The sequence below is a fragment of the Lepisma saccharinum genome, chromosome 4, assembly GCF_977018435.1.
Source record: "Lepisma saccharinum chromosome 4, izLepSacc3.1, whole genome shotgun sequence".
Classification (NCBI taxonomy): domain Eukaryota; kingdom Metazoa; phylum Arthropoda; class Insecta; order Zygentoma; family Lepismatidae; genus Lepisma; species Lepisma saccharinum.
The window spans coordinates 114,698,291-114,722,379 of NC_139232.1; the positions used below are offsets into that span (position 1 = coordinate 114,698,291).

General features: G+C 38.3%; 2 protein-coding genes and 1 long non-coding RNA gene across 4 annotated transcripts in view; 2 read left to right on the plus strand and 1 right to left on the minus strand.

The window, feature by feature from the left end:
* Positions 1-259: 259 nt before the first annotated feature.
* Positions 260-16,307, plus strand: LOC145987064 (phospholipid-transporting ATPase ABCA3-like). Its single transcript, XM_083121521.1, has 11 exons — positions 260-289; positions 2,077-2,380; positions 2,818-2,885; positions 3,729-3,875; positions 6,075-6,312; positions 8,165-8,323; positions 9,006-9,187; positions 11,894-12,203; positions 13,468-13,622; positions 14,541-14,696; positions 16,215-16,307. Exons 2-11 carry the CDS (start codon positions 2,092-2,094, stop codon positions 16,305-16,307), a joined length of 1,797 nt encoding a protein of 598 aa, XP_082977647.1. The 5' UTR covers positions 260-289; positions 2,077-2,091.
* Positions 16,308-17,670: 1,363 nt separating this feature from the next.
* Positions 17,671-24,089, plus strand: part of LOC145986806 (phospholipid-transporting ATPase ABCA3-like) — a 29,523-nt gene continuing 23,104 nt past the window's right edge. Inside the window, exons 1-5 of the mRNA XM_083121252.1 lie at positions 17,671-17,799; positions 18,521-18,767; positions 20,086-20,168; positions 20,734-20,840; positions 23,665-23,733. Coding sequence (XP_082977378.1) covers positions 17,688-17,799; positions 18,521-18,767; positions 20,086-20,168; positions 20,734-20,840; positions 23,665-23,733 — 618 coding nt within the window. The 5' untranslated portion in view covers positions 17,671-17,687. The remainder of the gene's footprint in view (positions 17,800-18,520; positions 18,768-20,085; positions 20,169-20,733; positions 20,841-23,664; positions 23,734-24,089) is intronic.
* Positions 19,448-24,089, minus strand: part of LOC145986814 (uncharacterized) — a 268,487-nt gene continuing 263,845 nt past the window's right edge. For both annotated transcript variants that reach the window (XR_014441612.1, XR_014441613.1), the window contains exon 3: positions 19,448-19,828. This is a non-coding gene — a long non-coding RNA (uncharacterized LOC145986814). The remainder of the gene's footprint in view (positions 19,829-24,089) is intronic.

Consider the following 24,089-nt stretch of genomic DNA (forward strand, 5'->3'; position numbering starts at 1 on the left):
GATAATATTTATGCATTCCACTATACTACTTATATGCTCGATATTGATAATAATTTGCTAGCCATGAAGATTGGCACACATTCTAACCGTAGGAAAAAACAAAAATCGTCCACGGCCCAAGCGAAACACTGAAATGCTTGGTGACGTAAGTATTGGCGAGCAATAAACGCGCTCCTGCAAGTTAAAACTACATCTGAAATTAACTAATCTCGGAGTACCTACTGTTTACTATTTTGACTTATCGCATCATTGAGTGTAATTTCAAGCAAGTACAGTGAATCTTACGCAAGTAAGACTAATATCTCAAAAATGTTCACATTCAGTTTGGATTGATTTCATTCATATCGATGGTCTTTCGTGTATTTTTAAAATCAGTTCTGTTTGCTAGAGTTTCCATTGGTATTTAGTACGGGCATTGTACTAGAATATAACAGTAAAAATGAGTGGATATCCTAGATAATACCGTGTGTAATAAATAACAAATCAGGAATACAACAGGCTGCCTAATGGACTCATATATTTTTCAAGTGTTTTGTTGTGTTTTGTGTCGCTTTCTGCCACTTCTCGTTACGATGAAGATGACTCATGTTTAGAATAAGCTAATGAACACTCAGAAAGGTACACCATGTACAGGCCTGCCTTCAACCCGGGCCCTTGGGTAGCAAGAAAGTGATTCGACCACTTAAAGACGGAAGTGATATAATTTTCAGGGAACAGCCAAGTAATATATTGGTCCTTATGGCCTCCACCTACCAATGCAGCACATTTTATTCACTTAACATTTCAAGATACGGTATCCTTATTGATCCCAGACAAGCTGCACAAACAATTCCTTGTTTGGAGTTATAAGTAGAAACATAGAACATTGTAATTTGCTTAATCGTCCTTAGGCAGAATACGATCAGTAGATAACCGTAGAAGGCCTGTAATAAATGTGATCTTTGATTTTAGAATCACTTTGCATCACCACAAGCCCCAACTTAAATGTTAGGACAAGTGTTTGAGATGAAGCAAGAAGATACAAATTTCAAGTTCAAACGGAAAAGTTATTTTACATTAAACTCACAAGGGAGGTTATCTAAGTGTCCCCCTCCGATTTTCATGAAACTTGGCAGGTGCATAGAGGGGCCCAAAGGAAGAAATACGTGTTTTCTTGTTTCGGCTAAAAATCGGTTCTAGGGGGCAAAAACCCTCCTCAAATGTCAAGATGAGGGTATTTATTAGACAGGAAAATAATGAATTCTAACTATAGTCTAAAATGAACTTGGAGTTGAACTGCATTGGGGACACAGGGGTCAGATCCCCACTTCAATTTGTCCTCATCTTGACATTGCCTAGAATCATTTTTTAGCCGAAACAAAAAAAACATGTATTTCTTCCTTTGAGTCTCTCTATACACCTGCCAAGTTTCATGGAAATCGGAGGGGGACACTTAGATAACCTCCCTTGTCAGTAGTACACGAACATTCAGATGGGTGACAAATTAAATAAAACACACACAAGACGAACAGGACATAAAATTCTAAGTGGCAGAACGACATAACATAAAATATCATAATATATGTTTTCTAAAATTGCCAATCGAAAAAATAATACAGTACCATAACTTAAATAGCAAATAGCGAACAAGAAAAATAATTCGTGTGCAATGTACTTACCGAATTAGACCTACGACTTGAAGGATTGCTATATATCTTCGTATGTACAGTTGTAGTTCCTGCAAAAAGTAAATAGACAGTGTGATACGGATAGTATGATATTCAATGTCAAAAACAATAAATAATAATAATAAGGAAAAGTAGATTTTATACCTGTAAAGTTTGGGTCAAATATTCAAACCCTCATATTAAAATATGAATTCTCAACAGACAAACTTCCTACATCTAGATATGGTTTATATCCTTTAAAATTAACACAAGACTATTTGATTTAGGGCAAGTAATGGGCACTGGATGTATGTATATCACATTTCACTATTATACTGAGAGAGCACTAGTGCTTCGATAGGAGCATACAGATACCTACAAATGTCTGATAGTACATCTATAATTGCAACAGTAATGTTTTTACTTCCAGTTAAATAACACCAACATGTCTAGGAGCAAGAGACTGTTCTGTCATAAAAACAAGTCTCCAGCGTCCACTCCTGTGTTGCAGAGCAGACGTAAAGCAACTATCTTAGGCACGTTGTTTGTGATTCTTTGGAAGAATTTTATTATTTACAAAAGACATTTCATATGGAACTTTTTCGAAGTGATCTTTCCCCCTATCAATCTTATATTGCTGTTAGAAGGAGCTAAGCTGTATAACAGCAGCACGGAGATATGGGAGAACAACGCGAAGAACTTAAGAAGCATGCATATGAAAGAGTCAGAGTCAGGTAGGTGTCGCTGGGGTTTGTACCTATTTCTTCACTTGTTTTCTTGGTGTGTAAGATTTTGAAGAGAATGTTATAACATCATTCCACATGACACTTAGACAAAAGTCAATGCCTAATGCTCTTTGAAATCTACTTGTGTCATGGAATGGTATCTTATAAAATGTTGTATAACGTAAATAAGAGAGAGCCACCTCGTTGGCCGAGTGAGTTCAGCTTTTGAGTCACTACTAAAGGTTCCAGCAAGTCACTAACCTGGCATGCCTACTTCTTTGCGCATACAGTTCCATCAGTTTAATCTGATCATGATATATTCCTAATGTCGCGACTAACCTACAGAGGAAGGAAATAGACGTCAAATAAAGCCGATGCCGTCCTAAATATGAGTGAAATGGATAAATTTCAAACGTTTCTTTTTTAACCTATTCTTCATGTTTCAGTTTTTATTTCCGAAGAGCATTCGCAACCTGGGATAGCGGAAGAAGTTTCTCAAAGGACTCCAGTGCAAGTAAGTATCACTTACTGAGATCTGTACCTAAGCTTAATTGGTTGTCTGTGGGCTTTTCTTACTGTATTGAGGCCTTAATCAGACAACCACAAGAAAATCAATTCCAGTTTTTAAATCGCACACGTTTACCTAATTGACAACGTGCATTTTATCTATTCTTGAATATATTTCCTGCATTTGGTATACGACTTGTGAAAGCAACATAAAGAAAACAGACCAAGTAGTAAACCTATCAGAATAGTTAAACACAGGTGTTCAACCCTTGCAAACTAAACTTTTTCAAACTCTTCAAATACATGATCTTTCTCTTCGCCGTCAAGTATCAGATCTGAGAATTCTTTTCAGAACCATTAATTAATGGACAAACTCTTCACTTCAGGTCTTTTCTACTCTTACGGCGGCCTGTCCTAGTTCTGGCAAGGGAAGTGGAGAGCGGAGATTACGCCGCAGACCAACCAGACAACAGCGGTGGCGCCGAGAGTTACGACGCGGCGGGAATAAGTACTACGTGAACCTCGTTCTACAGGCCTGCTGCGTTTCTTCTCGTGCTCGATTGGTCGCTTCCCCGCTCCCCACTTCCCTTGCCAGCACTAGAATCGGCCACCGTAAGAGTAGAAAATACCTTTAGTGAACCCATGCCTTCAGCATGGCAGTCCGACAGACGGCTTTCCGATTCGATCACCATGACATATTCTAAAATATTTTCATGAAAATTAAAAAGCACATTAAAGCTACTAAATCCAAGACTTACAACGTCCCCCAAAATAAATTATAAATGTAAAGATTTTCTAAATTAAATTATTGTCGTCTGGAACTAAACAACTCCTTGCCTTACAATTCCAGACAGTGGACGGTGGGATGGGAAAGGTGTGCTCGAAGGATGTGGCCATGCCTTACTCTGATGTAAGCTACGCTGTTGAACTTGGCTACACCCTGCTCGTAGGAGGGCTCATATATAGAATTGCTAAGGAAAAGGAAACAGGATTGAAGGTACAGAACATTGGTGTGCATTTATAAGTAGCTTGGGAAACTGTGAAAGTCAAAACATGTTGTTGAATTGAGGCGTTGCGGATACGAAGAGCGAACTCAACAAACTTACATTGTGAGGGAATTGCGTTTCAAGTTTTCATTCAAAGTGCGAATCCACATAAAACTTTGGAAATCATGCATGAAACATTCCGATCTACTGTTACCAAGTTTTTGTGGAGTTCGCACTGTGCCTGGCAACTTGAAACGCATTTCCCTCACAATGTGCGTTTGTTGAGTTCGCCCTTCGTATCCGCAACGCCTCAATTGGAGGCTCCTTAATACACAGAGAAAGACAGACTAATCTGAACCGGGTCGGCCCCCGTGGCGGAGTGGTTAGCACATCGCGGTATGACGCCAGGAGTTTCGGGTTCGAATTCCGAACTGGGCATGAATGTTTGTGGGTGTCAATTCATCAATTTCATTATGTTATCACTCATTCCCACCTTCGTAAATTAGCTAAAAGTGGCACAAAGAGCGAAGTAAAATAAAGCAATTCAATCAATAAATTAATCTAAACCGGATGCACAGTTTTACTGACTATTCGAGCCAAGCAGCTAAGATAACTAGGATTTGTCTGTACCTGTAAGAACATTGGTAGAGGGGGGAAAAACCTCTACCGTCAAGGTATAGAGGGGTGATGTGGAGGTGGGGCTCCACACATCCACAATTTCAACCACTTTGTGGAGCTCCCCTGTGCTTTCCACCACGCCCTGAAGGCGTATAGGGGATATGGAGTTAGGTCCCCACACTATCTTCATCACGGCCGAAGATTGGGGTGTGTGATCAGCACCACGCCCCTGGTTGCCTTTACCCCACAGAGTTTCCTCCAGGTTCCCACTTTATACGACGCTGGGTGGTCCCTGGAGCCGCTTGAACAGGTGGAAAAAATCCCGGTTCTCCCCCGTCGGGATCGAACCCGGGTTTCTCGCATGGTAGCCAGACGCCCTAACGACTGATCTACCGCAGCATTTAAAAATATACAATATACTAATAGTATAATTGCAAGTGCAAGGAATTGCTCATGTCTTTAGTTATCTTTACTTGCCTTCTGCACTAGCCTATTTTAACCAGTCAACCTCGCTCCGAGATCAACCACCAAACGCATTTATATTCACAGGAAGTAAGTTTACTAATGTTTTTGATTTATGCTGTATTTCTTTCTATCTATCTATTTCAAATAAAAATTCTATAACTGAGAATGAATATTTGGGGGTGGAAGAATAGGTTTCTCCCTCCCCCACCCTCTTTAAGATGATCTTCACCCTGAACTTTCGTAAGCAATAAGTAGACTTCGGATTTTAGTTTTTTTTAACATATTTTTTTTCCTTTGCAGGTAAATAAGAAATAAGAAGTTACGTCAGCGTTTCATAAAAAAAACGCAACACCTGATGAAGTTTTATCGTGCCTAAAATAACCTATTTTGCTTGTTAGAACCTATTTTAGGTCTTATATTTTTTTTTAAGGTTTTACATGATTTTTACATCACACAGAGGTATTTGTTCTGTTTGGTAATGAAATAAATTCAATGACTAACTTCCTTGAAACATTTTCCAAGTCCATAATGTTTTTCCAAAGCTCTAAACAAAGCAAAATGTCTGGCGCCACTGTTGCCTGCACAGTCCAAAGTGGAAGCTTCTCATCCTCATGGGTTTGCTTACTTTTGGTGCTTTCTAGCATTGAAATTTGCACCACTGACTAAGTTTCTGTTTAAAGATCATTTTCATCATATAAGATGATCCTCACAGATAAAAGGCGGGGTTTTGTCTGAGGATAATAGTACAAGTATTAATATTACAATAATTAGTGGATCATATTGAAAATGATGCATAGAAATGAAAATATGGTTAGAAAATTAATATTTGATGGTTATAGAATATCTTAAAATTTCTCATAGTTCCTTTGAAATTTTGAACAATTGTACCTAATTAGTATTTTTCAGGAACTTTGAACCATTTTAAGTGTTTTGGAACCTACTTTACGATTTTTTTAGTCTTCTTTAAAATTTTTAGAACTTATTTTAGAATTTTTACCACCTACTTTTTTAAAAAATAGGACATAGTTTAGGGACCTAGAAGTAAAAATTTTGAGAACCTAAAAATCTGAGATGTAGCAATAAGTTACTGATTGTCATGTTTATTCAAAGTGATAATCTGTTTACAGGAGCACATGAAGATCATGGGACTGACCGCCAGGGCGCAGTGGATAGGGTGGTTCCTGTACTCGCTGCAGATGCACGTGTTCTCCACCATGTTCTTCCTGGCGCTGCTCCTGACGCCGTGGCGAGAGAAGCAGCCCTTGATGAGGAACAGCAGCGTCTTCCTCGTGTGGCTCATCTTCATCTTCTTCATCATGGCCGTCACCATCTTCTGCTTCATGTTCCCTGCTTTCTTCGTCAAAGGTACCTACCTACAAGTGTACTGCATGGGACCCCACGTTCGAGCGTTTACAATGGAATATAATTTTAATTTGACAATAATCGTATGTAATATATTCGTCCTTGCACTTTCAGCCCACAATCATCCGTTTAATTTTCAATCATTGTGTATTGGTAAGATAGACTAAACTAGATTTAGTAGAGAAGGTGAGAAAGCCAGTGGGCGGAGCGAAGCTGTACCCACTGCTGCTGCCGTGTTTCATATACCATTGGTCGAGCCCTACTTGCGCGGATGACTTCTTTTCGTTCAATGGATTCAGAGATTCCTGAGCGCACCTGTTAGAATATCATAGCCACGTCTAATTCGCCGCACTTTTTGACTCTCTCTGAACCATGGTGCGAAATCCTGGGGGGGGATTTCCTCCCACCAACAATCTTGGCCTCAAAAATCCCCACCCCACCAAAAAAATTCGGGGGGAGAGTTTTTGTTACAACAAACAAAACATAAACAATTACTTTTAATTTCAACTATACTGCACTAAGAATAATATCGAATACAAACACAAATTAGTATAGTTGTGAGTGTTCAATGCTTTTTCCCCATAAGAGATCATTAACAAATCTACGTCAATACGCACAATTAAAGAATGCAAAACAATAATAACTATGAAATCTAATTGATTTATATTAACAATGCAAAAACTTAATAAAAACTTACACATAATAAAACCACTTCAACTATTTCATAATTTATTAACATCTTTAACCAGTTAGGTCGCAGTTTGCTAATTTATAATATCTGATATATTTTGAAGTAACAAATTTATTTATTTTTGGGTAATTAATAATAATAATATATTTTAAATTTAGTAATTTTCTTTAGTAATTTATTTTTATTTTTAATAACATTATAAATATGTATATCTTATAATTTATATGTGTGGGGAGGGGTGTTTGTAGATTAAGATCTTTCTCCCCCCCCACCAGTCTTAAATGAATTCGCACCCTGCTCTTCACTCTCGCTTCTATAGTTGGTTACACGGTGCAACCCCGACTCGTCTACCTCGTTGATTTGGTGTCAAGTAGTGTATTTGGTGCCTGGACCGATCAGTGGCTGCGATTATGGGGGCGAGGGGGCAGTTGCCCCCTCACTTTTTGCCACTTTTGCCCCGCACTATGCTAAACATTATGTGCCAACGAAAACTAAACTGTCCTTGCCCCAAAACTTTTTGCACCTTGCCCCCCCCCCCTAGATTTCGAACCCAATCGCCGCCACTGTGACCTGTAGTGATGTAATGTATTGGTGTATGACCATGTGGTGTGGGCTAACGAAGCAAATGAACGTTTCAAGCAGCAAACAGGTATAGAATGGAATAGAATCTCAAGAATGACTGAGCGGTGTCTCAGTAAATTTCAAAGGGGGTTGCGCACGGCGGCGGCGATGATGGGGGGGCAGTTGGCCCCCACTTCATGCCACTTTCGCCTCCGCACTATGCTAAACCTTATCTACCAAGGGCAACTAAACTGTACCCTCCTTAGTCCTCCCCTTCCCCAGTTTTGGAAGCCAATCGCCGCCACTGGTTGTGGGTATGCCTCTATTATTTGTAGCCGGTGCTTTGGTGGTCGAGCCGAGACGAGACAGAAGGCCTGTCGCAAATATTAGAAGCAGCAAAGAACCAGAAACAATCTCTAATCCAAATATCCGGTACCAGTTCTTTCTAGTTACGGTACAGCGCTGTAGTTAAGATTTTTACTTCATGAAGTCGAAACGTAATATTATTAATGTCAATTATCTAGAAACGTACTCTGTACATAGATAACTTTCTGGTTTTCACACTGCAGAAGATTTACTAAATTACCTTTCGCTTTATTTCAGCAAAATATGCTGTGTTGGTAGGAGTCATTGTGTGGTCAGGTTTTCATTCAGGCTTGTTGTCCGCGCTGTGGCCTTTCCACATAAAAACGGGAACGAGTCTATCCCCCATCACAGCCGTAGGATATTCAATGGTGTTAATTGGCGAACTGGAAAATAGAAGTAAGTACGTGCATCTTTGTAGAGTGTATGTATGTAAGGGTTGTGAAAACGATTATAACAATCAAAATTAGACGTGTATTTATAAACCTGGTTTCCTTCCTTCGTGTTGTTTCTTTTCATTTTGAAAATATTTTAGTGCTGTCGTGTGATATCTTCCAATAACGTGATTATTTATTCTCTTTTTAACACGGTAACACAAAAAACACGAATTGTTGCAACATTACATGCAAGAGCTTAATAATTTGTAAACTAATTTGAATGTTGCATTACAATTGGAGATATACGTGCATTATTAATTTATACATACATGTATAATGTAGGTAAGAAGTATTTATTGTAGAAAATGTACTTTGTTGAGAACTTGTGATGAACATTTTGCCATTGTTCATAAGCTCTTGTACTTTCCAAGAACGTACGTTTTAAAATATACGAGAAACATAATGCGAAATTTGAATAAAATAACATCGACAGGTAAAAAAATAGCACAGATTTTTGTAAAAATTAACTCGAAATATGAAGTTTTTTACTTATTGCTGTTTGAGCTTGTGGCACGACTGTCTGATGTAAACCTTTCATTACTTAAGACTGATTTGTTACATACCGAGTATATAGTGAATAAGTGAGGATACTTACTATAACTGTCTTCTTTATTTACTGTTTTTATCTTATTTTTTCTGATCAGATGTAGGTCTTCAATGGAGCAACTTGTTTAGCAAAGTTAGAAAGGAAAGCGACTGGACAGTCGGTTCTTACGTCGGAATCCTGTTCGCTAATATATTGCTATTTGCTATCGTCACGTGGTACCTGGATAATATATTTCCAGGGGATTATGGCATTGCAAGACCGTGGTACTTTGTTTTCAAGGTAAGCAATTGGGGCAGGTTGAAGCTTCAAATTTGACCACAGATATGGGTAATATATACATGTGCATGTGCATTGACACCAGAGGCGTAAACACGAATTTTTGTTGGTGGGGGGCATGTATCAATAATAATAATAATATATTATTTAAATATATTACATAATAAATACAAATTGATAAATTTTGCCTCTGAAATGTTCGCGCTTTTTTTCCTCAAGGTAATTGTTCATGCATTTAAGACAAAACAGTTTAGCAGCAACAATTTGAAGTACATAGTTGGTCTTACTTCTCTCTCTGGTAATTTAAAATACACTAAAGAAAAGGATCATATTGTGAGCGAAGCAATCAAGAAAATTCTTAGGTCCAAATGTTTGCGAGGTGAAAACAATATTGATTTAATAGGGTGCAAATAATTTTACTGCGAATTCTCTTTTATAGTTTTTTTTTCATTTAGAACTCCCGAAGCCCCTACATACAGCTCTGAACTTGATGAGACTATCAGATATTGCGAGCGAAACGAGGAAGAAAATATTACGAAATGTATTTTTATTTGTATAAAAATTGACGTCGAGTGGAGGGCAATTGCCCCTTGCCCCCCTCCCTTGGAGGTGCCCTTGGCCATTTGGAATCAATAATGAAAGATATACATGAAAACTAATTGCATCTTGAGTTTTCTTCTGACCTATTACTCTTAGATTCTGCTAGTCTTGCTTTTTTACTTCAATATTTGCCCCCTTGCCCTTGGAAGGACGAGTGCCAGTATCTGTATAGCAGATAAAAACCAGTAAGAATGCATACACAGTTAAATTGTAGTAAAAAAACAAGAATTGCCTACCAGAAAACGAAATACGCAAATATGAAACTACCACACACGTAGAAATTATATAAGAAATAGTAGGTATCATAAAACGATGAAGAGAAAGATAAAAATGCTTGTATAAAATTCGAAGCTTGTTCCTGTACGAGATTGTCTTCGTTCAGTGACTGGTGAAAATCAAGTTGCACTTAGTCCTACGAAAGAGACATTCGTATGATTTCAATATTCAGCGTTAGTTGTCCCTAAAACTAAATTCCATCTTGAATATCCTCTTTCGTCAGGTTACGATATTTGCGCACATTTTGAAAAGCATATCAAGCAACTTAGTGAAAGGAGAAGGTCAAAAAAATTCTGTAAATCATAACGCTAAGTATTATGCGCATGCTTTAACGTTACGGCAACTGGGATGAACGCGCCAAACTTTGCGGGCACTACCGGTGGTTCTAGGGTTGCCACATTCATGTTTTATCTTTAACTTCGCTGTTTCTAATGAAAGTAATATCCAACATTAAACCATCTCGTTTGTGAACTTAATAGTTGCTTTACACATTTAAAATGAAACCCGTTTTGTAACACTTTCCGTCAAGCATTGTTGAAACAACACGGGAGTCGATTTTCTTGGTTCTCTTCCGACCGCGGCAAACATATGAGTCAGACGCAGCGGCAACCATGCTAGCGTAAGCTCCGCCTGCCTGGGGACAGCCAGTTAGCACCCTGGTAAATATTTCTAGTACTTTTTCATATATTACACGTGCGTTTATAGTGTGATTCTCACATGAACTTCGCTATGGCCAAAATCGACAATGTACTATGGAGTAGTGTCAACTTGCAACGCCCCAGTTCAGTTCGCTGCGCTTTTTGACACCAGGTGTCAGGATGGTGCCAAGAAACTTTGTTGAACCAAGTAGACGCTGCACGCAAGAAAAGCGATGTTTGGGTTCAGAATAGTGTGCTGCTTTAAACGTTTATTTGATTGGTTAACACGTACCACGTAACCACACACACCACACTGTACAGTCACCGGCAAAAAAAATGGACATGTAGATCCTGAAACACTCGCTTTCCTGCAAGGTGTTATGTGTGTTGCATAACTCTACGGCGATAAGTGGATTTCAATAGCAAATCTTCAATGGCAGCTTCTACCACCGCCGTGGAGTTAGGCAACACACACAACACCTTGCAAGGAAGTGAATGTTTGGTATCTAGGTGTCCCATTTTTATTGCTGGTGACTGTATATCTCTCCAGAATGTAGTGCAAAAACCAAATACACTACGTGAACCAAATCAACGAAGTAGACCACTCGGAGTTGCGTTTTGTAACCAACTGGACTAACTAACTAACTCTCTAACCTTCTTAAACCCGAAGGTTCATGACTGCAGCAATACAGGCCTTCCATCTGTCCCTATCTTGAGCAACATCTATATACTCCCTTCCATCCCTACCGATTTCCTTTAGGTCCATCTCAACGTTGTCCCTCCATCTTCGTCCAACAGGACGCGTGAGTATAAAGAAACTTACAAAATAGACGGGGCCACAGACAGAGAAGGACCTAAACCCACTCCCCTCCCCGCAAAAAATAAGATTGCTTGAGAGTGGCAACAACTGCAAATATGGCCCTGCGGGAGTCTCTGGGGCGAGTGGTACTGACTCGAGAGGCTTGCTTGACCAATTAACACGTTTGAGGGAACGTGATTGCGTGGAGCGACTGCATCTCCCATCTGTTTGCATCAGCGTTTATTGCTTCGTCCCGCCCACCTCCTTCCTATCCATCTGCGCAACCTTCCTCCAGAGATACCCGGGATAGAGTATAGCTACTTTCATAATTCTGGATAGTAATGTAACCAATTTTTGGCTGCTGTAGCCGTTCTTTTTGCGATTCTCTTTTTCCAGTTTTGCAAGCGCTCCAAAGATGACAAAAAGAAAAGCATAGTGACGTCACCCGAGATCGAACCAACGACGAGCGTCGTGTTCGACGTGGAAGCAGAGTCGAGCGAGCAGCCGAGCAGAAGCGAGAGCGCCTCTTCCGTGGGAACGGCGATGACTGTGGAGGCCATCGGGCTGAGGAAGACGTACAGGAGGCGTGGCAGGGAGCACGTGGTGGCGGTGGAGGACTTCACCATCTCCCTTTACAAGGGGGAAATAACGGTCCTGTTGGGACACAACGGGTGCGGGAAATCCACCACAATTAACATACTAACAGGTGCGTCTCTATACCACCTTGAGTCAATACCGTTACTTAAACAATGTATATTTTTTTCTTCTATATACGTATTGTTTGCATTGCATTGTAGAATTATACGGCTGTTACAAGCAACAAACGCTCGTTTCATCAGACAAGTATTTTTAGTTTGATTAAGGATATGGTTGTAACAATGGGATAAATTTAACAAAAAAGAACAAAAATGAGTAGCTGAACAACAGTATTGACGAGATTCATTGCATATCTGCTTCCATTCTTTTTTAAAAGCAACCTTATATTAACTTTCACATTTGCATTTTCCCCTCAAAATATTTTCTTGCTCTTTCATAGTTTATGACTTCTATTACTATGAGTATATTTGTAATTGCAGGTATATGGGAAATTCTTCAGTTTTAGTCATTCCTTGCATCTGTATTCGTATATTATTATACGTATATATTTTCTTTTGTAGCTCATGACAAGGGTTAGGTAGTAGAGCAGCTTACGGCTGAACCTCGCTCGCCAAATAAAGGAATTATTATTATTATGAAACAAGAATTAAATGCCTGATGAAGGGAGATTGTGCTCTTCCGACACGTTACAACAAAAACTGTGTTTATGCTTGTAAGAACCGTAAACTATGAGATAAATAATTCTACAATGCAAGCAATACGTTCATACAAGAAAAACTACGTATATTAATTAGACTTCTGAAATATTTAGTCCACTTTGTGCACAGATAGGGTTATCGAGACGGGGCCTACAGTTTAAAGTGTGAACAACTCCTTGCCCTGGATACAGAGTAGGATATCATGAATTAAATATATGACATTCTAACAAAATGCATATGTAACACGAACTACGCGCTGGTGTTAAATGGTCACGGACAGTAAGTAGTCCAAACCACATTTTGATCAACAATGTTGAAGTTGTGTCGATTTCAACCATTTATCCGTGTCATTTAACAACACTGTGGTTAAAGGTTAACCAAATTGTGTTGTGAACTTATTGGGATCACTATCTGTGATCCTTCAGCATCGATTTTTTTTTACAGTGTACAGTGTAATACCAACACCGGCCTTCTCTGTGACCGACCTTAACAACGTCCATGTTATGAAGTAAATTAAATACGTGAAATAATTATATCAAATTGAATAATATTACCGGTTCATTTAGTGTTAGAATGGGTTTAACATGCAATTGTTTGCTAAATGTGGACGGACCACATCTGTATTGTACTTTTCATGATGACTCTAATTTAATGATCTTCCACTTCTTCCCGTAGGCTTGTGTCAACCGACGGATGGAGTCGCATATGTCGGCGGTTACAGCGTCACAGAGCAACTGACCAAAGTACGGACGGTGATTGGATTGTGTCCTCAATACAGCATACTCATCCAAGAGTTTACTGTGTGGCAGCACTTCGTTTTTTTCGCAATGGTATTAAGTGTACTTTACCTATTGTATTAATAAAAAAATTGGTGCAAAGGCTTAACGAGACTAGATTTCTCAGTCTCGACTCGACATTTAGGACTCTAGTAGTCTTGATGTATAGGTTTCGATCTCGTTGCTGGAAATTATATACAGAAACATTCAAAACCAAAACAAACTAAAAACATAAGTTTTGCAGAACGACAGTCAAAGCTTGTCAGAATTTTTTTTATGCCTACTTTACTCTCAGATGGGCTAATTGGAACAGAGCCTCCAGACTAAAGTAGGAGACGAACCGCTGTTCAATGTACGCAGCAGAAATCGAACCCGGAATTTTTCATTACACTGTAATAGAGTTACCACTATATCATCGGAGATTCAACGGCAGTCATTAAACATCAACATGAGAAAAAAAAAATACTTTTGTTGTAGTAATATTTTTTTTTATTTGTACGACGTTTCGGAACAAATACTCAAGTGTAATTTGTCAAGAGCAAAGAATGATTTAAACAATGTTTATATGCATTTTATGTGATGATTAATTTGATTTAGTTAATTTTACATCGCCTTTCTGCCACTTTTGCCTAATCGCGACGATGAGTGATGATATGATGGCATTGATGAAGGGGCGTTCACAGAGATCACCCACGCCCAAGCCGGGATTCGAACCAGAGAACCAAAGCGTCGTAGGGCCATGTGATATCCACTCCGCTACAGATTCAGGCGCATTTTGTATTATATGACACTTTTATTTGGCTTAATATACCTAGTTCGTAAGCTTTGTAACCACATAAGTATGAGCCTGTATGGAAATTTAACTATTAAGTATCCGTAAAAGATTTATCGACAACCGATCTCGATTGCATTCAGAGCATTAATCAGCATAGTTACTGTCAAAATAACTGAACAAATTATGCCTTGTTATAGCTGAGAGGTGACACCAGAAAAGAAGCAAAGCAAACAGCGAAGGAGATGATCAGGAAGTTGCGCCTGTTCCAGAAATCGCATGTGGTGTCGAGGAATCTCTCGGAATCTAGGAAGCGTATGCTGTCGGTTGGCATCTCTCTGATTGCAGGATCTGAGGTTAGCGTCGGAAATATTTATTTTATATTGACTAAGTTACGACACGATGGATGAATGCGATACTTATAATTGCGAACACGATTATCCCTTGTTTTCGTGAGAGGAAAAACACTCAATATGCTGACCAAGGCAATTTTTACTTTAGTAAAACACACTTAACCGGTGACGTTTAAACACTATATCATGGTCTCCCTTACACTCAGAACCAAACTAAAATGAAATAAAGTTCAACAGGAAGATTACATGTACACACAGTACAGGGTCCAGACACAAAAACATCTGAAGGCGCTAGTCCTTAACTGCGACAATCGTCTGCACGTATTCCTGCATTTAGCGTTTCCTGACAGGAACACTCCCTTGGTCAGCATATTTATTGTTTTTATTATAAATATATTATTATTACTATAGCAATAATAAAAAATATGTAAGTATAATAAATATGTTAGTACTAATAAAGTTAGTAAAGTGGGATTACATTATGACGATAAGATACGTATTTTCTGAAAATATTTCTGTTAGAATGCAAGGCTCGATATTCCACCTTGGAATTGAATTAAGTAATGAAGTACTGAAGTGGTTAAAACATTCACACAATCATTATAAGTAATATATAATAATAATAAAATTAATAGAATAATCCAAAAGATAACCTTATAGTAAGTCTATAAACATAAATAGAAGAAAATATTAGGCCGCACTAAAAACTAGTACGTTGAAGAAGGAGTGTGAATATCTAAGTTTATTTATTGTATGTGCGTGTGTTACCTGGCTGTATTGTTAACACGTGTAAAGGATAAACATTGTTGTTTGTAGTAAATATCATCTACATGGCATGATAAAATGCATTGGATGTATTGAAAGGTTGCCAATTTAAGAAATATTGTGCTTATGATCTTATTGTTCTGAAGTGGTAAATAGATTATAACACCATTAAGCCTTGTTTCCATGATATGAAAAACTCAATAAAACATAAACTAAACGTAACGTTTCAACCTTCTAGCAAGGTCTTCTTCAGACTCTGTACCAAGTACAACTGAAACAAGGTACAAAAAAGGAAGATATATACACACAAAAATTACTCCCCTCCAGGCTATTAGAAAGTTGTTTTCCTGGAACATTCCAGCAGCCCTTGTCAACTGTACTTTCACCTGACAGGCGATGTAGCTAAACATTTTCTTTCATCTGGAAGGTTGGAACGTTACATTTAGTTTATGTTTTATAATAAAATAAATTTCTGCCTTGGTAAATAGAATATGTAAGGCGCATAATAACTTAGATTTGACACCTAAATTTTCTTACTTCTTTTAAGCTCTCAGATAAGCTAATCGGGGGACCAAATATACATTTTAAATTAGGATCTGAACCACTGCACAATGTACTTCTACCGCAAATCGAACCCGGGACCCCTTATTCACATAGAAACAACCTTAGGACATCCACATGATCTCTACATACCATAGTTTAATACTGTAACCTGTACTAACACTTGTTTTTTTGTGTTCTTTTCGGATATTCAAGGTAGTACTTCTGGATGAACCCACAACTGGATTAGACCCACAATCGAAGCGGCTAATATGGGATGCACTACAGGCAAGTGCAAAGTCTATTTAATGTTCAAGAAACAAAACTTGGTTTGAGAATTATTTCAGATAGTCACTCTTTGTTCCTAAACTTTAAGTGCACCACGAAATCTTAATGGTGGAGTATGACTACACCGGGCTAGCATAAATAATGTGATTGATTTGGAACATATATTGCCACGTTTATTGAAATCCATGTATACAAAATTGGTACGGATCGAAAGATAAACTCGGAACATTTTTCTTGGCCTACTTTTCGGCAATGTAATATGCACTGCTCGCCCAAGAACGACATTTTAAAAATATGTTTCCATTAAGACAGGAGAGCTTAGTAACTCGCAGCTTGGAGTAGAATTCCTGCCAGACACGTTGCACATTGCAGCATATCAGAATCGATTGCTGCTCTGACAGACACTCACATATCGAACATTATTTGTGGTTATGGTGATTCTCGCGTGTTGAGTAAACCCCAGAGCAACTCAAATTGAAGTATGGACTTCTCTATCTGCTGTCGATGTGCTGAGTTTTCTTACGGATGCACACCTTCCCTTGTATTCGGAGTATTTCTTACCAATCGCATGCTAACTGGATGGATATTCAGTAATCCAATGTCGTTGCACACGAGTAACAAATTTGTGAACGTGGCAAGTTCCTAATGTTTTCTACAGAAGCAATTTTCCTTAACGTCGCTCCTGACGGCAAAGAGTGGTGGGTGCAAGTTAGACCAACTAAAACGTTTTGAGTTTATCTTTACGTCGGTACCCATTTTGTGCGCCTGGATTCCAATAAAGATGAGTAATATGTTTTAATTCAATCACATCATTTATACTACAGGCTGTTTTATAAACCTTTTAGACGATGAGAATGATGAATTTATAAGAAAACAGAAATTGAAACTAACGTCATTGTCTTCCTCGGTAGGACAACTGGTTTCTGAGTGCTCTTAGTTAACCACTACACCACGGAAGCCTCACATGTTACTTATGTGGTATATACGTGTAAATAAGATCCTTTTTGCCATAATCACGAAGGCTACAGTGATGGAATTGCACGCCACATCCAATCAGTAAAGACGCCAGAAATGGATCAGAGGGGAGGCAGAAGGGATACATTTAGGGGGTGGGGCTATAACATTTAATAAACCACTAGGTATCAAGCAAAAATAAGTATTTGACGTAAAAGAGTATGGCGTTTGTTATTGGGAATGTAGGCCTACTCCATTTCTTTAATATCAAAATGTAATCACACCACTGAAGAGCACTTGTTCACTGAAGAAGTGGGCATGTTCTTGGTCTTGCAATTCATGTACGAAATGGAGTAAATGCTCAAAATTCTTGATAAACAGCAGCATTCTTATATACGCGTATTAATTCTATGCCGCCAGGAAGGGTCCAGCCAAAGAACCATTCTGATGACAACGCATTCCATGCGGGAGGCAGAAATACTGGCTGATAGGATTGCTATAATGGCTCGTGGAAAAGTGTACTGTTATGGCACAGTCTCTTTCCTCAGGGGGCTATACGGTAAGTAGAACAGTATTAATAAATATTTTAATGTCAACATTTCTATACAGTTCTCAAGATTTATAAAGAGAATGAACTGATATGTCACAGCCAGCAATAAATAATCTATAAAAATCCATTAAATAATTAAAGTAATTATTATTCATGTGTATAGGCGTAGTTCGTGAATTTATACGAGTAAATATGCAATTTCAGTTTTTGGGCAGTTATCGTTTAATTGGGTGTTTGTAACAATGCAACCGTTTAATACTAATTTACTTAATCAAGTGTCGTTAAATATTTGTTGTAACGCATTATATTTCATTCTGTTTGCAACATTTGAGAATTACATGTCAATATGGCGAAACGCTTAGTAATTAAAATATTTGATAATATTAAAAATGTTTTTGTAGTGATGCTTATAATTACTAGGAACAATTTGCAGGAGATCCTCTTAGAAAATACAGTCGTAAGGTTTTTCTGCTTCCATCATTTTAACTGTATCTTACGTTCACATACAGTGGTGATAGTTCTTTAAATTCTTGTCGGATCTCCCTGATGGTGTAATGGTAACATTGTCGCCTTGTAGTCAAGGGGTTCCGAGTTCGAAATCTCGTGGAGGCACGTAGTGGTTTGGATCCTATTTTAAACTGCAGACCTAGCCACGATTAGCCTTTGTGTGCATAAAGTGAACTTAAAAATAAATTCAGGAATCTTTAAAGTATTGTTCCTTTAAGTTTAGATTCAGGATACCACGTTATCATTAGTGGAGACTCCATAAAGAAAAAGAAAGTGACAAAGATAATAAAAGGTGCGGTCCCGACATTTTCCGTGGCGGATGAGACAGACACAGGAATCACATATTTCTTGCCATTTCAAGCAACACACACATTCCAGCAGATGTTCAAGAAGCTGGAGGAAAGGAAGGAATCACTGGGCATTGAAGATTGGAGAATATCTGCATCCGGCCTACAAAATATATTTATAAGGTGAGTTACTCACCATTTTATTGTTTGTTTTAAGTGATGAAGGGCTTAGTGTCAATGTGTGGTATTTTATTGGTATTTAGTATGATATATTTCATGGTAGATCCACTAAAGAAACGCTGAGAGTAAATCGTGCCACGAAAGCGTATAGAGTGTGTAGAAGTGGTCAGCACCACCACTCAAAGGTACCTTAACAGACACGCACTTACGCGCAGGGCAGGCACCGAGAACTCCTTCCATCCCCAATATATCCAAGTACTTCTGGCAAAAGAGATGAAGTTTCAACACTAATAATAATAATAGCCCGTGAGGGCCAGTGCATACCTACCTACCGAACGCCGGCCTCACATTATTCAACCACTTTCAGGATGACGTGTGGTCAGCACGACGGACCGTCAGTCGTTGTGGGTTTTCTATGGCCGAGTTACGCTACACATTCGTAGCTCCCCAATTTCGGCACGATGGTAGGTGTCGACCTGTCCCATACAATGTAGCCTAAGTATTTGTTATTGTTGGTTGAAAAAGGGTAACACTTTATTAATAATTTCAATGCAAAAAGCTTATAAGGCGACAAAATCTACACCATTGCAAAGTTTCTCAAGTCGTCACTATATTAAATTATTGCACAAAAGATTTAAAATTGGTAATCATACACAAAGATACACTTAAATATTGGTCCTATAAGCAGTGAATTTTTCTAGAATAAAAAATAGCTAATGCACTAACAATTCGTGAAAAATATTTTTCAAAAGATGAATCGTGAAAGCTCTTGAAAAGATTGTGTAAATAAATGAATGCTTGATTGATTGAAGTGAAAATTGTGGGTGCATCAGCACTTCGGATCATTAGCATCGGTCATGGGGCCAAGCCCCTTTCCATGACTCAAATCAATACGTATCTCCGAGGATTAACATCTCCTTACCTAGCTTAAAAGCTGAGGCTGTAAAGGGGCATCAGCACATAGAAGTACAAAACACAAGACAACATACAGCCCTATAATGGATTATACCTGCCGCAGATCCAGACACCAGGGCTTCGTTGGCCTGCCTGCAACATTGCAGTTTCTGGAATAAGGAAATGAATGAGCTGTGACATTATTGTAATGCTTTGCTATATGTTATATATTAATACGACTACCCTTAAAAAGAGAGATACTTTCCTTGTATATGTATACGTTTCCTGTTAGCAATGGCATGCATGCTCCACCCCAAATCAAGAAAGAAAGAAAATTGTTAAGTTCACTCCATTGTACAATAAATAAAACAAAAGTGTCATTCCTATCGCCAATCCACATTTCTCCATGTATTTTGTTTTGTTTCAGAGTAGTGAGGGAAGCACAAAGAACTTCTGTCGCCTCTTATGTTGGCGATATGGTGCATGAAATTCCCGCCGCTATTTCTCCAGGTATTTTATGCCCTATGTACTTATAATTTTATTCAGTACAATTTTCAAAGTGAAGGAATTCCTGGTCCATCATGATATCTTCGTAAAATCCCATAATTAATTTGTTGCTGACTTTTATTAACCAGAATTTATTATCCTTTTTGTCATTTTGACACCGACACCAAGTTTTATATAAATTTAAATTGCTCGTAATACTTATCAGTGTATTTATTAGTGCAAGGATTCAAACAGAGATTGTGTAAGACAGTACAAGAGTTAAAGTCTACAAAATACGCGTAAATACAGAATATGAAAAATAACGAAATGAGTGATAAAAATAAGAATGAGAAAGAATAGAAGAAATGAAGAAAATAAATATAGGAAATGAAAGGATGAAAACGAACATAACAAAACACGACAATATTTTATAAGGCGTAGAAACAGATATATATATGTAAGAATAAAATGTTTTTCTTAGTTCTGCTCAGAAAGATAATCATATATATTGTACCGAAGCCATTAGATATATATTTTGATAACCATACTTTCAAATGTTTTGTTAGATTGTATTACTTTTGCTTTCCAGAGAATTTAACTCGCACTGGATTCCGACTTGTCTGCAATCATTTCAAAATATTGTTTGTTAAGAAACTGCTCTATATGCGCAAAGACTGGATGGAGTATACATGTCAGGTAATGTAATTTACTTTCGATCCAGTCCTTATTTTCAGTTCAGAATTTTTTTACAATATGTAATTTCCAACAACTACAGCAAATTGATTGATTCATTTGGTTTTTCGTTCCTTCTGCCACTTTGAGTTCATCGCGAAGATGAAGATGAGTGATGACATGATAAAAATGATGAAGGAAGACTCACAAACAACACCTATGCTCATGCTGGAATCCCTGTACAATTTGAAAACCAATGTGTGCGAAGTATAGGCTCATCTACGCATTAAATAACGCTTTATTAGTATTTCTTTGTAATTCGGTAATGTAGTTTGAAAATGTACTCTCAGCAAGAAGATACATTACTGCAGAAATAACAGTTTGTCATAAAAATAACCAGGATTCATGGGCGTATTTAAGGGGGGTTCAACGGGTCCAAGCCCCCCTTATGGTTCAGTAAAATTACCAGTTCTATCCACTTGTTCATAAAAATTTCTTCGTACTTATTCTATTCTCCTAGATTAGAGACGTATAGGACGGGATACAGATGGGAAGGAAATTACGTAATTCCACACACCAGATGGGACTGCAGACCAATTGTTTGCAATTTCCTGATAGTTTCGGAATTTCTGCGATAAGAAACTGCATTGGGATTGTCAAATCAGTTATAATATTTTCCCCTCGAGTCTTCTTAAAGAAATTTGGTTTTTAGAAACGCAGTGCTAGAAAACCACGGGAACTCGGTAACATTCTCAAGTTGTTCGACACAAGATGAACAGAAAAGTGTAAATACTAAGTAGCGTGACTTGTGGAAATGCATTCACTAATTGTAGAACCTTTACAGTCTTTACTTTGCTAGTAGAGGATAAATATTTCAGCAAGCTCTTCAGTTTCTTCACCGTGTAACCTGTGGAGAGTTTGAAACATCTCCACTTGTTCTAACCAAATTGTCTTCATGCAGTGCAAGATTATGGTGGGAACCTCAAAAGATGGACTGTTCAGAGAAATGTGAACATGACAGTATCCTAATAGAGATATTGATACAGAGAGAGAGAGAGAGAGAGATAGAGAGAGAGAGAGAGAGAGAGAGAGAGAAACGGAGAGTTCTGAGAACTTTAATGAAATTTAATCCAAAGTATAGAAACTACTTAGAGACTATGATGAAGAAACAAAGAGACCTAGAACACCCAGCAGTTAAATCGGAGGAAATAATGCACCAGATGAGAGCCCAAGAATATGTTTCAAGGTAAACCTTCGTTGTTCACTTTTGGACCATTTTGTAGTAGAATTGAATTCACGTTTCTCTGAACACAGTCAACACATTGCAACAAATTATTCCAAAAATGTGAAATGGATATCACTTATTCATTACAGTGTGCCAAAATGTTGGATGGCCCGGTTGATAGATTGGGTTTTGATAACTTGATCATACCTAGGCCTGCTATACGTCCCGGATTTTCCGGGACAATCCCGGGATGATATCATTTGTACTGGTGTCCCGAATAGTTTCTTCGGGATGCACAAATGTCCTGGAATCGGGTGGGAAAAAAGAAATTATTAAGACTATACTTTCCTCAACATTACTTATATTTAAATGCGTAATATTAAAATTATCATTTTACTAAACAATCTGACTGTACATTGAACCGCTCCCTCTCGATAATACAAGAGTTATCGAGTTACAAGAAGATGTTGCAAAGGTATTTGACTTCACGATAGCGCTGCCGTCTGCTAGCAGCACATAGGCCGTGTCCGAAAGGTGGAAGACCGTACTTGAAGCAAACATCCTCCGAGTATGGTCTTGCGGTGCGGTCTCCAAGTCGTGGACTGGAAGTGAAAGTCTTTCGAATTTCACTTCGACTGCAGCGCCAAATACGATCAGTAGATAAAACTGAGGACTCGTTGTTTCCCTCGAGTTTGAAACACTTGTTTCTCACCATAGAAATCACATAGCATTTTCAAATGTTCCACACATTAGAACTTCAACCAACAACTTGCCGGCCTAAACCTGTGGTGCTAGCTTTCTACCTCCTTGATTTCAAACAAATGAACAACGAGTGCGGAAATCACGTGACCCAACTCTGCAACGACCCGTATTCCGAGCTATGGTCTTCATAGCTTGTGTACTTGTCGCTTTCGAACCGCACTAGGGGACGTCAAGTCTGTACTTCGTACCTTTCGGACAGCCCGAATTTCAGTTGCAAATCTCCTCCATTGCATAGTAAGCTGTTTACTGTAAATAGCCAGTGCTTGGGCGCCCGCACTGTTCAGTCCGCAGTTCTCAAATAAAGTTTGACATTCTGATTTATGATTTGTTTTATTTATTCGCTTTTTATGCCACTTTTGGCTAATTTGCGAAGATGGGGTTGAGAGATGACATGACGAAATTGATGAATGAACACTCACAAACATCCAGGCCAGGATTCGAACCCGTCCCGCGTCGTAGCGCGATGTGCTAACCACTCCGCCACGGGGGCCGGCTTTGACATTGTGAGATAGCAGCTTAGTTGATTATGGCACCGAAAAGGAATTGCAAGATTAGTGGTATACTTCGAAGTGGATTTCTGTTGTTTTTTCTTAAGAAGTGTAAAGAATATGATAATGGATATGCACACACACACACAACTTTATCGGGTTCAGTAACCCCCTTCCCCGCAAGCTTTCGGTCAGCAGTGTGTCGGATTTTCACTTATGAAATATAGCAACCCTAATCATACCAAAAATTGAACTCCCCCTCCCCCCTTACGTGAATTATATATACGCCCATGCCAGGATTATTTATCGTTATGTATAATTATTCTAATAAATTTTGTAGTATGTACTCAGTTCCTTATCTCTCTTCATTCAGGCATTAATTTTGTTCCACACAATGGTACTGGCTGTTCACTTTGGAACTTCCTGTTGCCACGAAAAACCAGTAAGTACTACATTTTGTTTACTATTAGCTAACTGTATACTTGTCATAATGGACTTCGGACCACTTGTATTAAACTTGACCCAGATGTCTCAACTTGGGAAATAAGTTTGTATCTGAAAACAATATACTGCTTTAAAATTTAGAAAGGTGTTGGCTAAATACACCTTTATAATCACTACACTGTACCACAGGGTCGTTGAGGTTAGGATATACACCGTGTATCAAAAAGAATCATCCGATTTAAAAGTTCTATATTTAGGAAACCAATGGACATAGAACCTTGCAGTAAGTTGTAAAATACATGTTGGAATATGAAGTTTCACTTACAATACGTTTTACGTTGTTGCAGGTAGGTA

What these genes read in the sequence shown, in the direction of transcription:
- LOC145987064 (XM_083121521.1), top strand. Translation starts at nt 2,092, where the DNA reads ATGTCTAGGAGCAAGAGACTGTTCTGTCATAAAAACAAGTCTCCAGCG. An exon ending in CACAATTAACATACTAACAG is followed by an intron (nt 12,204 to 13,467) that starts GTGCGTCTCTAT and finishes TTCTTCCCGTAG; the next exon opens with GCTTGTGTCAACCGACGGAT. An exon ending in CTCTGATTGCAGGATCTGAG is followed by an intron (nt 14,697 to 16,214) that starts GTTAGCGTCGGA and finishes CGGATATTCAAG; the next exon opens with GTAGTACTTCTGGATGAACC.